Source organism: Balaenoptera musculus, chromosome 7, assembly GCF_009873245.2.
Source record: "Balaenoptera musculus isolate JJ_BM4_2016_0621 chromosome 7, mBalMus1.pri.v3, whole genome shotgun sequence".
NCBI lineage: Eukaryota > Metazoa > Chordata > Mammalia > Artiodactyla > Balaenopteridae > Balaenoptera > Balaenoptera musculus.
Window position 1 is genome coordinate 50,746,167 of NC_045791.1, and position 13,891 is coordinate 50,760,057.

General features: G+C 39.4%; 1 protein-coding gene across 2 annotated transcripts in view; it reads right to left on the bottom strand.

Annotated features, from left to right (window-relative positions):
* Positions 1-13,891, bottom strand: part of ABCB11 (ATP binding cassette subfamily B member 11) — a 90,986-nt gene that overhangs the window by 54,769 nt on the left and 22,326 nt on the right. For both annotated transcript variants that reach the window (XM_036858572.1, XM_036858571.1), the window contains 3 exons: positions 5,635-5,806; positions 2,473-2,597; positions 1,066-1,240 (listed from right to left, as the gene is read on the bottom strand). In XM_036858572.1, coding sequence (XP_036714467.1) covers positions 1,066-1,240; positions 2,473-2,597; positions 5,635-5,806 — 472 coding nt within the window. The remainder of the gene's footprint in view (positions 1-1,065; positions 1,241-2,472; positions 2,598-5,634; positions 5,807-13,891) is intronic.

A 13,891-nucleotide genomic window follows, 5' to 3' on the forward strand; every position in this document is an offset into this window, starting at 1 on the left:
ACTACTGAAGCCCACGCGCCTAAAGCCCCTGCTCCACAACAAGAGAAGCCACCGCGGTGAAAAGCCCACTCACCGAAACGAAGAGTAGCCCCCACTCGCCGCAACTAGAGAAAGCCTGCACACAGCAACGAAGACCCAACGCAGCCACAAATTAATTAATTAATTTTTTTAAAAAAAAGAATAAAAGATTGGATAAGCATGGAAGACCTGACTGGGGAAGTGCCATCCTGTTGGGAATTTGAACAATGACAACAGTCTAACTGTAAGGAGAGGCGCTGTAAGCTAAGGAGGAAAGGTGAGCGGGAGGAAGAGCTTTCCCTGACTCCATCCACACCTGCTATTCACTGTCGAGGTCCCTGTCCTCTGTAGCATATAATACCATCGTCATTACGCATTATGTGATTATTTATTGTTTAGCTTCCCTACTAAACTGTAAATTCCATCAAGGCAAATATCGCATTTCTTTTGCTCACTATTGAATTCTCTACACTTTGTATGAGTCTGGCATATATAGTAGATGCTCTATAATTAATTCTTGAAAGGACAACTGAAAAGATACTGGAAATTAAAGTAGCCAAGGCATTAGCTATATAGCATGGCTACAGTGCAAGTGAGAAATAAAATATACTTGTCTTACCTGTTCAGTTGAGGATATTATTGGCTTTGTATTTTAGTAACTATGAGTGAGTGTATTTAACAACTATGTCCATTAGCACATATCTTATGCCATTATTAAGCTCAACCACATAAGCTGTTAATTTTTAGCTAGGAGATCCCTGACTTTCCATTTTCATCTTTTGGACTCAGTCAGAAAAATCATTGTTTTACAGTTATAAAATCTTCCGTTGATTGGAAAGCATGAAATCACGAGTCTCATGAACTCAAATGCTCAGCATCCCTTTACTATAAAAGGCATAAGTATTGCTGTTTCAACAGATGGACTCCATCAAATCGTTGAGGCTTTCCTCCTTCAAACACTAACGGGATAAACAGAATGCCTTCACTGTGGACTTTTCTGAGATACCGGCAGGAAATGTTCTATCTAGGTCATCAAGATGGAAGTACCTGGACAAGGGTTCCTGCTGTATATTCTCCATCATCCAGGACGAGTCTGGAGCCGTACCAGAAGGCCAGAGCGTAACACAAGAAGATGAGACACCACATGAATCCAGTAAAGAATCCCATCACTATCCCTTTTCTAATTCCCCAACGCTGGGCAAACACAAGATTTTTCTCATACCTGTGAAGAGAAAACATTTGAGTCTATTTCAGCAACAGCAATAGCAGCAGCAGCAGTTCACGTTAAAATGTTTAAAACAGGCCACAACGCAGTGGTTTTAATCAATGATTATAAAATCATTCCAAACACAGGGCAGCTTTAGGGAAAGAAAACAACAATAATGCCTGTGTAGTTCCTTAAAATTTGCTTCAACCTGGCAATGACAATGTGTTGAAAGGATGATGTCTAACAAAGCCTCATAGTTGATTACTTCTTGGATGAGTACAGTGGGGTAAGCTTTGCCCCAAGAGAAAAGAATTTTCAACACAAATGTTTGACCATGAGGGGTCTAGTATTATTTGTGTTTGAATTCTCTCATTAAGTCACATGACATGAAAGATAATATCTTCCATAGTGGAGGAAATATGCTAATGTAATTTTTTATGAGAAGTAGGGTAACCACTTCACAAACAAAAGAAGCAAAAGAAAATAAATGAAAAGAGGATAATCAGAGGTTGTAAATTCTATTCTCTTTTTCATTTGGTGAATTTGGTAGCAACTGAGAATGTGATCATACTAGATCTACAACATATGAAATAAAAGTTTAGTTAAGTTGGTGGCTGTTTTATAAAATCAGTACCTGGCACCTGATAAGCACTCAACAAATACTAGATAAATGGAAGAATAAATAAAATCAAAGTTTTGACAACTGTGTTGTTTTGGTCATTTAGGTTTTGATTTCCATTAACAGTTAATCTCCTAGAATGATGGTCTATAATATATCAATGCTAAATTTTATTTGATTAAATGGAAATCTTAGACTTAAAAAGAGCATATAGTACAGTAGCTGAATAAAACACATTGAATAAAAAAGTGCTCAATAAAAATGTGCAAAATTGTATTTTAGATCAGGTAGGCTTTTCCTTAATGTCAGAAGACAGTGTTTTAGACTGGCATGAAGTATGGTGTGTGTACACACACCCCATCAGAGTTTGAAACAAATATCCAACTTAAGATGGCTTTCTAAAAGCCACCAACTGCAACATCTTCAAGAACACAGAGCTAAAGGCTTGGGAGTCTTTTGTAGGTGCTTTGACCAATCTAATTGCTTAGCTTAGCTACCTCTTGAACAAAAGCTCCCTCAGGGTACCATAGCAAGGTGAATCTGCCACTTTGTACAAAATGGGGAAGATTCAGGATAGTATGCAGATCAACAAAATTCAGGAAAGTGGCAGACATTTCAATTAACTAACCTTTCAACCTCTTTTTTCTCACCACCATAAGCAGCCACTGTTGGAATAGATGAGATGACTTCATCAGCCACAGCCCCTGCTTTGGCATAGGCCCTCAATTCATGGTCTGTAAACTTGGACACACTCTGAAGTCCAAACGAAAAAAATAAAATGTGAAGACCAGATAATCAGGTAAGTCACTCCGCTATTCACTGATTCATCTAGCAGAGCAAACATGTAGCACAGTTTCATACAAGACTAGATTCCCACTGGAACAGCGTTTACCGAGGAAAGAATTTGGTCCAAGTTTGAGCCATGTTAAGCCTCATCCATGGGTGTTTGGTTGTTGACATATCAAAATGACTCCATTAAAAGTCAGCCTCAACAAAACTTCTCACAGAGTATGTCCTAAATAGGGCATTCTATGTGACCACAGTGTTTCAGTCATCATATTAATGACGTTTTCAAGTCAAACGATGTCAGAGTTCATTTCTACTGTCCAAAGTCCATGCCACAGTTTACAGACAAATACCAGATGCAAAGACCAGAGGTCCATGCAGGTGTCATATTCATTAGAATATAGAATAAGGGAGAGGTTCTGAGCATGCAAAGGCATGATGCAGCAGAGGTAATTCCATAGGAGAAAGCTTCAGATAAATATTACACCACTTGACTCAACTGTAGGGACTCAACTAACTAGTTTTGCTTTTTGCAAAAGGAAAGAAAAAGACATTGCACTTAATATTAAAGTTAGTTTTTCTAAAATTGGACCTGGATTGAGTCCTAGTTAGAATCAACCACCAAAGACTTCCCTGGCATAGATTAAGAAACAACAAGGGGAAAAAGCAAATGTTGTGAAAGATTAACTGACTCAGAAACCTAAAAATATATATAGTATCCAGACTAAGGGAGTTTATCTTCCAAGTTTTTCCGAACTTTTAGCAGCAAAACCCTTATCAAACAAAATCTTAGACAGAAGTTTAACATATAAGATAAGTAAAAGTGGTATTTTATTACAATATATTTATTTCACAAGTCCACATTTTATAAATCTTGTGAATTGAAAGACAACAATAAAGGAAAGTAAGGCTATTTTAATCAACATTAAAATTTGACTTTGGGTGGTATGGCAGTTTTTACCACAATCCTCTTCTAATTTACTTCTGAAATATGTAATGAGCATAGTAATGAGAAAATTAAGTAGTTGCGAATGTTATCAGTTTTTATTGTAATGGCACATTAAAGAATCTCTTGATACTTCAATTAAACTGATATAGGAACTTAAAAGATGTATACTGGGAAATATTTAACAGTTGTTCATGTTTCCTATCGTAGGTATATAAAAGTCATACAAAGGCATACAAAACCACAATCAGTTCTAATATGTCATATTCTAATATGTCATATATTGCCCCCTCCACCTTTTTTTGTCCTGCTTTTGAATTGAGCTTAGTGAAATTGCTCGTATCATTTTACACAAACATGCACACACCTGAATTCAAGAAGAAACAAGTGCAGAGCTACAACATTCCAAATCGGTGACACATTTACAAGAAGTTGAAATATGGACACTGAGACGACAAGAGAAAATGTGCTTTGAGCCTATTTGAAATCAAGTTAACCAGTTTATGTTGTTGGTCTCCAACATGTTAAGACATGACATATGATCCATTTGAGTGTGAATATTAATCTTTTGTGGGCTTGAAGAAAGAGATTAAAGTTTTTTTGGAGGGAAAAAAATGCTGAATCAAATGTTTGCAGACTCCCCAGTGACCCTCTGTGGAAGTTGAGGTTTCCCTGGAGTGCAGCTGGAAAGCATTTGGTAGGAAAGACTGTTGTAAAACTTGCATGATTTGGTGGATTGGGAAAAAAATAAAAGCTAATATCTCTTTAGTAATTAATTCTGTGCCAGATGCCATGCTAAGTGCATAACATGGATAATGCTTTGAGTCATCACAATGACTTTGGGAGGTACTAACCTTATTTTAAAGATGAGGAAACTGACATTTTGACAAGTTGAACATATCTTTCTTTTTTTGTTTTTTTAAACATCTTTATTGGAGTATAATTGCTTTACAATGGTGTGTTAGTTTCTGCTTTATAACAAAGTGAATCAGTTATACATATACATATGTTCCCATATCTCTTCCCTCTTGCATCTCCCTCCCTCCCACCCTCCCGAACATATCTTTCTTGAGCCAGGTGGTAGAGCCAGGTGGTGACCTAGTTAAGTGGAATGAGCTCTTTGCTATTGTCACTCTGTATTACCTGGGAAACGTTTGAGTAATACAGCCAGTGGAGTGTAGAGAGTATTTTGCTAGAAAATACAGTCATGGAGATCGGTACCTGTTGCTCAATGATGTGAATGTGTGTGCAGCTTTTCACTTAAATTCTATTCTCATTTACAGCAAATTATTAGTGTGCCTGATCCCATGACCTGTTATCTAATGTGGCTGCTCTAAAAGTAAAATAGAATAATTTCTCAATCCTTGGGAGTGTTTTTTAACTGGGATGACCCCAAATTCCTATTCCTCTGCTTTTCCTTGGCCTGCATACCTGGGGAATGGAAACTGTGACTGGGATACTTCTCTGAATGGGTCAGATAACCCTCTCTCTGAAACTGATCAGATGGAATGGAGAACACATTGCAATTGCAGAAATCTCTTTTATTTGTTGGGCCTTTCTGAGGGGAGCATCTGAACTTGGGAGACCACGGGAAGCCACAGGCACACTGCAGAGTGAGTGGGGATTTAGAATCAGGCTTCCTTGAATTTGAATCCTATTCTGTCATTCACTGGCTGTGCAGTTCCAGACAAGTCCCTTTACCTCTCTGAGCCTCCATTTCTTATATTTAAAATGGCATTAATACTTTATAAGATTGTTGTAAAATTAGAGATCATGTCCTTGAGGCTCCTAACAGTGCCTGGCAAAATAGTAAATATTCAATTAATGTAGCTGTTATTGTTATTGATACAATAATATTTGTGTTATTAAAACATTATTAATCCCTAATCTAATAATGGAATGTTATTTGATACTGAGTAATAATCAAACAAAATAAATCAAAATGATCAAAATGATGTTGACTAAATGTACTCAGGAGAAGGGAATCAAGCTTCACATTTTTGGCTGTTTCTCAGTGCAAAAGTCTTCCCATGGAGAGAAGTGAGAAGACATTCTTACCAGACCAATGATGGCTGCTCCAATCCCAATGAGAGGGCTGACAGAGATAATAACCAAGGTCAGTTTCCAACCCCGGTAAAATCCCAGCAGGAACCCACAGACGCTCGTGGTCATGCGCTGAATGAAAATGGCCATTTGGTCGGCAATGGCATCATTGATTTTGTTAATATCACTAGAAACAAGAGAGGCTTTGGTCACTAAAACTGAATTTGGTCGATTCAATTCAATCTTGCTGAGAAAGTACAATCTTTCCTTTCTAAACACTCCTATTTCTGTACCCCATTGCCCTTGGGAAACTTAATAGCTTCTCACATCTTGGAAATTTTGCTGCAGCTTGGGAGGGCAGCAAGCCTCTCCCCTCAGAGCCAAGGGAATGTGTCCTTAATCCAGTTTTCCTGACTGGTGTTCATTCAACATGGGCAAAGACTTTTGGAAACCCTCTTATTTGTCTCTTTCTTTCTTAAAGCTAATATCCTTGGTTTGTCCTAAACAGCCCTTCTTTCCTTTATACCTGCTAAATCTTTTCAGCCTCAAGGTTCTACTCACATACCACCTATTTCATTAAAATTTATATAATCCCCCAGGGAGAAGTAATATCTTCTTTCCTGTGTTTCCATAGCAATGTAATTAATCTGTATACATGTGTATATAATTATTGCTTTCTGCTTATAGGCAGTATAGAATTGTGGTTAACAGCACAGACTCTGGAGTCAGACTCCGAATTTAAACACAAGCTCTTCTTGGGCAAGTTATTTAGCCTTTCTGTGTCTCAGTTTCCTCATCTATAAAATGCAGATAAAAACAGAACCTACCTCAGTCGGTAGCAGTGAGGATTATTTAATACACGTAAAGTATTGGGTTGGCCCAAAAGTTTGTTCGGGTTTTTCTAACAGATGGAAAATCCGAACGAACTTTTTGGCCACCCCAATATGTAGACCAGTGCCTAGCATATAGTAAGCAATCAATGTATGTTAGCTCTGATTATTTGCTTGAACCCTTTATCCCTCCTACTAGGCTGAAAGTTCCTTGAGATCAGGAGTTCTGTGGTATATCTTTATGCCTTGCATAGGGTAAGTGCTCCAGAGTATTTGTTGACTATAATTACATTAAATTCATATTCTTGTGAACATTCCCATAATCTCTTGTCCAGATGGAGCAAACAAGGCTCAGGACTTGATAGCAAAAAAGGACCTTAGACATTACAGTGAGATTACACAATTGTATTCTAGCAAGGTTAAGTATCTGTTCAAGGTCAAAGTAAGTAAAGGGCAGAATGAGTGCTGGAGTCTAGGGGCCCCCAACATTCAGTCTGCTTTTATCTTCACTACACTACCCACTAACTGTCTTTCATGGGACCTCAAACTTAAATTCAACACGATTCAATGATTCTCATTACTCAGGGCTCATTCAAAAATTATGGGCAGGGTGGGGGGGGCACTATTAATGACCCAAACTAGTATTTAGGTGTAAACTGGATTTAAATCTAGTTTTTCAGTTTGAATCTTTCTCAAACTATTTTGAATTTTTTTTTTGTTTTTGTCATTATATGTGGAAATTATGTCAACAGACAAAGCAAGATAATTCTTTCTAATCATATTGTTTTCCTTATGGGTACATAGATTGTGACATCCCTCAATTTCTTCTTTCAAGATCAAATAACCCTACATCCTTTAAACTCTCTTCTATAATACTTCATTTCTAGTATTTTAGTCCAGGACCTACAAACCAAATTATAGTATCCCGACTTTCAATTTTTAATAGTCATTTTGGAGGAGCTTCAAGATGGCGGAAGAGTAAGACGTGGAGATCACCTTCCTCCCCACAAATACATCAGAAATACATCTACATGTGGAACAACTCCTACAAAACACCCACTGAACGCTGGCAGAAGACCTCAGACCTCCCGAAAGGCAAGAAACTCCCCACGTACCTGGGTAGGGCAAAAGGAAAAAGAAATAACAGAGACAAAAGAATAGGGACGGCACCTGCACCAGTGGGAGGGAGCTGTGAAGGAGGAAAGGTTTCCACGCACTAGGAAGCCCCTTCGCGGGTGGAGACTGCGGGTGGCAGAGGGGGGAAGCTTCGGAGCCACGGAGGAGAGCGCAGCCACAGGGGTGCGGAGGGCAAAGCGGAGAGATTCCCGCACAGAGGCTCGGCGCCGAGCAGCACTCACCAGCCCAAGAGGCTTGTCTGCTCAACCCCCGGGGCGGGCGGGGCTGGGAGCTGAGGCTCGGGCTTCGGTCGGATCGCAGGGAGAGGACTGGGGTTGGCCGCATGAAAACAGCCTGAAGGGGCTAGTGCACCACAGCTGGCCGGGAGGGTGTCCGGGAAAAGCTGGAGCAGCTGAAGAGGCAAGAGACTTTTTCTTCCCTCTTTGTTTCCTGGTGCGCGAGGAGAGGGGATTCAGAGCGCCGCTTAAAGGAGCTCCAGAGTCGGCGCAAGCCGCGGCTATCAGCGCGGACCCCAGAGACGGGCAGGAGACGCTAAGGCTGCTGCTGCCGCCACCAAGAAGCCTGTGTGCGAGCACAGGTCACTCTCCGCGCCGCCCCTCCCGGGAGCCTGTGCAGCCCGCCACTGCCAGGCTCCCGTGATCCAGTGACAACTTCCCCGGGAGAACGCACGGTGCGCCTCGGGCTGGTGCAACGTCACGCCGGCCTCTGCTGCCGCAGGCTCGCCCCGCCTCCTCCGTACCGCTCCCTCCCCCCGGCCTGAGTGAGCCACAGCCCCCAAAGCAGCTGCTCCTTTAAGCCTGTGCTGTCTGAGCGAAGAACAGACGCCCTCAGGCGACCTACACGCAGAGGCGGGTCCAAATCCAAAGCTGAGCCCCGGGAGCTGTGGGAACAAAGAAGAGAAAGGGAAATTTCTCCCAGCAGCCTCAGGAGCAGCGGATTAAATCTCCACAATCAACTTGATGTACCCTGCATCTGTGGAATACCTGAATAAACAATGAATCTTCCCAAATTGAGGAGGTGGACTTGGGGAGCAATGATATATATATATATTTTTCCCTTTTTCTCTTTTTCCATGTGGATGACAGGCTCTTGGTGCTCTAGCCAGGCGTCAGGTCTGTGCCTCTGAGGTGGGAGAGCCAAGTTCAGGATGCTGGTCCACAAGAGACTTTCCAACTCCACGTAATATCAAATGGCGAAAATCTCCCAGAGATCTCCATCTCAACGCCAAAACCCAGCTCCACTCAACGACGAGCAAGCTACAGTGCTGGACACCCTATGCCAAACAACTACCAAGACAGGAACACAGCCCCATCCATTAGCAGAGAGGCTGCCTAAAATCATAATAAGGCCACAGACACCCCAAAACACACCACCAGACGTGGACCTGCCCACCAGAAAGACAAGATCCAGCCTCATCCACCAGAACACAAGCACTAGTCCCCTCCACCAGGAAACCTACACAACCCACTAAACCAACCTTACCCACTGGGGACAGACACCAAAAACAATGGGAACTACAAACCTGCAGCCTGAGAAAAGGAGACCCCCAAACACAGTAAGTAAAGCAAAATGAGAAGACAGAGAAACACACAGCAGATGAAGGAGCAAGGCAAAAACCCACCAGACCTAACAAATGAAGAGGAAATAGGTAGTCTACCTGAAAAAGAATTCAGAATAATGATAGTAAAGATGATCCAAAATCTTGGAAATAGAATGGAGAAAATACAAGAAACTTTTAACAAGGACCTAGAAGAACTAAAGAGCAAACAAACAGTCATGAACAACACAATAAATGAAATTTTAAATTCTCTAGAAGGGATCAATAGCAGAATAACTGAGGCAGAAGAATGGATAAGTGACCCGGAAGATAAAATAGTGGAAATAACTACCTCAGACCAGAATAAAGAAAAAAGAATGAAAACAATTGAGAACAGTCTCAGAGACCTCTGGGACAATATTAAACGCACCAACATTCGGATTATAGGGGTCCCAGAAGAAGAAGAGAAAAAGAAAGGGACTGAGAAAATATTTGAAGAGATTATAGTTGAAAACTTCCCCAATATGGGAAAGGAAATAGTCAATCAAGTCCAGGAAGCACAGAGAGTCCCATACAGGATAAATGCAAGGAGAAACATATATTAATCAAACTATCAAAAATTAAATACAAAGAAAAAGTATTAAAAACAGCAAGGGAAAAAACAACAAATAACACACAAGGGAATCCCCATTAGGTGAACAGCTGATCTTTTAGCAGAAAGCCTGCAAGCCAGAAGCGAGTGGCAGGACATATTTAAAGTGATGAAGGAGAAAAACCTACAACCTAGATTACTCTACCCAGCAAGGATCTCATTCAGATTTGATGGAGAAATTAAAAACTTTACAGACAAGCAAAAGCTAAGAGAACTCAGCACCACCAAACCAGCTTTACAACAAATGCTAAAGGAACTTCTCTAGGCAGGAAACACAAGAGAAGGAAAAGACCTACAATAACAAACCCAAAACAATTAGGAAAATGGTAATAGGAACATACATATCGATAATTACCTTAAATGTAAATGGATTAAATGCTCCAACCAAAAGACATAGATTGGCTGAATGGATACAAAAACAAGACCTGTATATATGCTGTCTACAAGAGACCCACTTCAGACCTAGGGACACATACAGACTGAAAGTGAGGGGATGGAAAAAGATATTCCATGCAAATGGAAATCAACAGAAAGCTGGAGTAGCAATTCTCATATCAGACAAAATAGACTTTAAAACAAAGACTATTACAAGAGACAAAGAAGGACACTACATAATGATCAAGGGATCAATCCAAGAAGTTATAACAATTTTAAATATTTATGCACCCAACATAGGAGCACCTCAATACATAAGGCAAATACTAACAGCCATAAAAGGGGAAATCGACAGTAACACAATCATAGTAGGGGATTTTGACACCCCACTTTCACCAATGGACAGATCATCCAAAATGAAAATAAATAAGGAAACACAGCTTTAAATGATACATTAAACAAGATGGACTTAATTGATATTTATGGGACATTCCATCCAAAAACAACAGAATACACATTCTGCTCAAGTGCTCATGGAACATTCTCCAGGATAGATCATATCTTGGGTCACAAATCAAGCCTTGGTAAATTTAAGAAAATTGAAATCATATCAAGTATCTTTTCCGACCACAATGCTATGAGACTAGATATCAATTAGAGGAAAAAAATCTGTAAAAAATACAAACACATGGAGGCTAAACAATACACTACTTAATAACCAGCAGATCACTGAAGAAACCAAAGAGGAAATCAAAAAATACCTAGAAACAAGTGACAATGAAAACACGACGACCCAAAACCTATGGGATGGAGCAAAAGCAGCTCTATGAGGGAAGTTTATAGCAATACAATCCTACGTTAAGGAACAAGAAACATCTCAAATAAACAACCTAACCTTACAACTAAAGCAATTAGAGAAAGAAGAACAAAAAAACCCCAAAGTTATCAGAAGGAAGGAAATCATAAAGATCAGATCAGAAATAAATGAAAAAGAAATGAAGGAAATGATAGCAAAGATCAATAAAACTAAAAGCTGGTTCTTTGAGAAGGTAAACAAAATTGATAAACCATTATCCAGACTCATCAAGAAGAAAAAGGGAGAAGACTCAAATCAATAGAATTAGAAATGAAAAAGGAGAAATAACAACTGACACTGCAGAAATACAAAGGATCATGAGACATTACTACAAGCAACTCTATGCCAATAAAATGGACAACCTGGAAGAAATGGACGAATTCTTAGAAATGCACAACCTTCTGAGACTGAACCAGGAAGAAATAGAAAATATGAACAGACCAATCACAAGCACTGAAATTGAAACTGTGATTTAAAATCTTCCAACAAACAAAAGCCCAGGACCAGATGGCTTCACAGGCGAATTCTATCAAACATTTAGAGAAGAGCCAACACCTATCCTTCTCAAACTCTTCCAAAATATAGCAGAGGGAGGAACACTCCCAAATTCATTCTACGAGACCACCATCACCCTGATACCAAAACCAGACAAAGATGTCACAAAGAAAGAAAACTACAGGCCAATATCACTGATGAACATAGATGCAAAAATCCTCAACAAAATACTAGCAAACAGAATCCAAGAGCACATTAAAAGATCATACACCATGATCAAGTGGGGTTTATCCCAGGAATGCAAGGATTCTTCAATATATGCAAATCAATCAATGTGATATACCATACTAACAAGTTGAAGGAGAAAAACTATATAATCATCTCAACAGATGCAAGAAAGCTTTTGACAAAATTCAACACCCATTTATGATAAAAACCCTCCAGAAAGTAGGCATAGAGGGAACTTCTTACCTCAACATAATAAAGGCCATACATGACAAACCCACAGCCAACATCATCCTCAATGGTGAAAACCTGAAACCATTTCCACTAAGATCAGGAACAAGACAAGGTTGCCCACTCTCACCACTATTATTCAACATAGTTTTGGAAGTTTTACCCACAGCAATCAGAGAAGAAAAAGAAATAAAAGGAATCCAAATTGGAAAAGAAGAAGTAAAGCTGTCACTGTTTGCAGTTGACATGATACTATACATAGAGAATCCTAAAGATGCTACCAGAAAACTACTAGAGCTAATCAATGAGTTTGGTAAAGTAGCAGGATACAAAATTAATGCACAGAAATCTCTTGCATTCCTATACACTAATGATGAAAAATCTGAAAATGAAATTACGAAAACACTCCCATTTACCATTGCCACAAAGAGAATAAAATATCTAGGAATAAACCTACCTAAGGAGACAAAAGACCTGTATGCAGAAAATTGTAAGACACTGATGAAAGAAATTAAAGATGATACAAATAGATGGAGAGATATACCATGTTCTTCGATTGGAAAAATCAACATTGTGAAAATGACTATACTACCTAAAGCAATCTACAGATTCAGTGCAATCCCTATCAAACTACCAATGGCATTCTTCACAGAACTAGAAGAAAAAAGTTCACAATTTGTATGGAAACACGAAAGACCCCAACTAGCCAAAGCAATCTTGAGAAAGAAAAAGGAGCTGGAGGAATAAGGCTCCCTGACTTCAGACTACACTACAAAACTACAATAATCAAGACAGTATGGTACTGGCACAAAAACAGAAATATAGATCAATGGAACAGGATAGAAAGCCCAGAGATAAACCCACGCACATATGGTCACCTTATCTTTGATAAAGGAGGCAAGAATATACAATGGAGAAAAGACAGCCTCTTCAATAAGTGGCGCTGGGAAAACTGGACAGCTACATGTAAAAGAATGAAATTAGAACACTCCCTAACACCATACACAAAAATAAACTCAAAATGGCTTAAAGACCTAAATGTAAGGCCAGACACTATCAAACTCTCAGAGGAAAACATAGGCAGAACACTCTATGACATAAATCACAGCAAGATCCTTTTTGACCCACCTCCTAGAGAAATGGAAATAAAAACAAAAATAAACAAATGGGACCTAATGAAACTTAAAGCTTTTGCACAGCAGAGGAAACCATAAACAAGACCAAAAGACAACCCTCAGAATGGGAGAAAATATTTGCAAATGAAGCAACTGACAAAGGATTCATCTCCAAAATTTACAAGCAGCTCATGCAGCTCAATATCAAAAAACAAACAACCCAATCCAAAAATGGGCAGAAGATATAAATAGACATGTCTCCAAAGAAGATATACAGATTGCCAACAAACACATGAAAGAATGCTCAACATCATTAATCATTAGAGAAATGCAAATCAAAACTACAATGAGATATAATCTCACAGTAGTCAGAATGGCCATCATGAAAATACCTACAAACAATAAATGCTAGAGAGGGTGTGGAGAAATGGGAACCCTCTTGCACTGTTGGTGGCAATATAAATTGATAGAGCCACTATGGAGAACAGTATGGAGGGTCCTTTAAAAACTAAAAATAGAACTACCATACGACCCAGCAATCCCACTACTGGGCATATACCCTGAGAAAACCATAATTCAAAAAGAGTCATGTACCAAAATGTTCATTGCAGCTCTATTTACAATAGCCAGGACATGGAAGCAATCTAAGTGTCCATCAACAGATGAATGGATAAAGAAGATGTGGCACATATATACAATGGAATACTACTCAGCCATAAAAAGAAACGAAATTGAGTTATTCGTACTGAGGTGGATGGACCTAGAGTCTGTCATACAGAGTGAAGTATGTCAGAAAGAGAAAAACAAATACTGTATGCT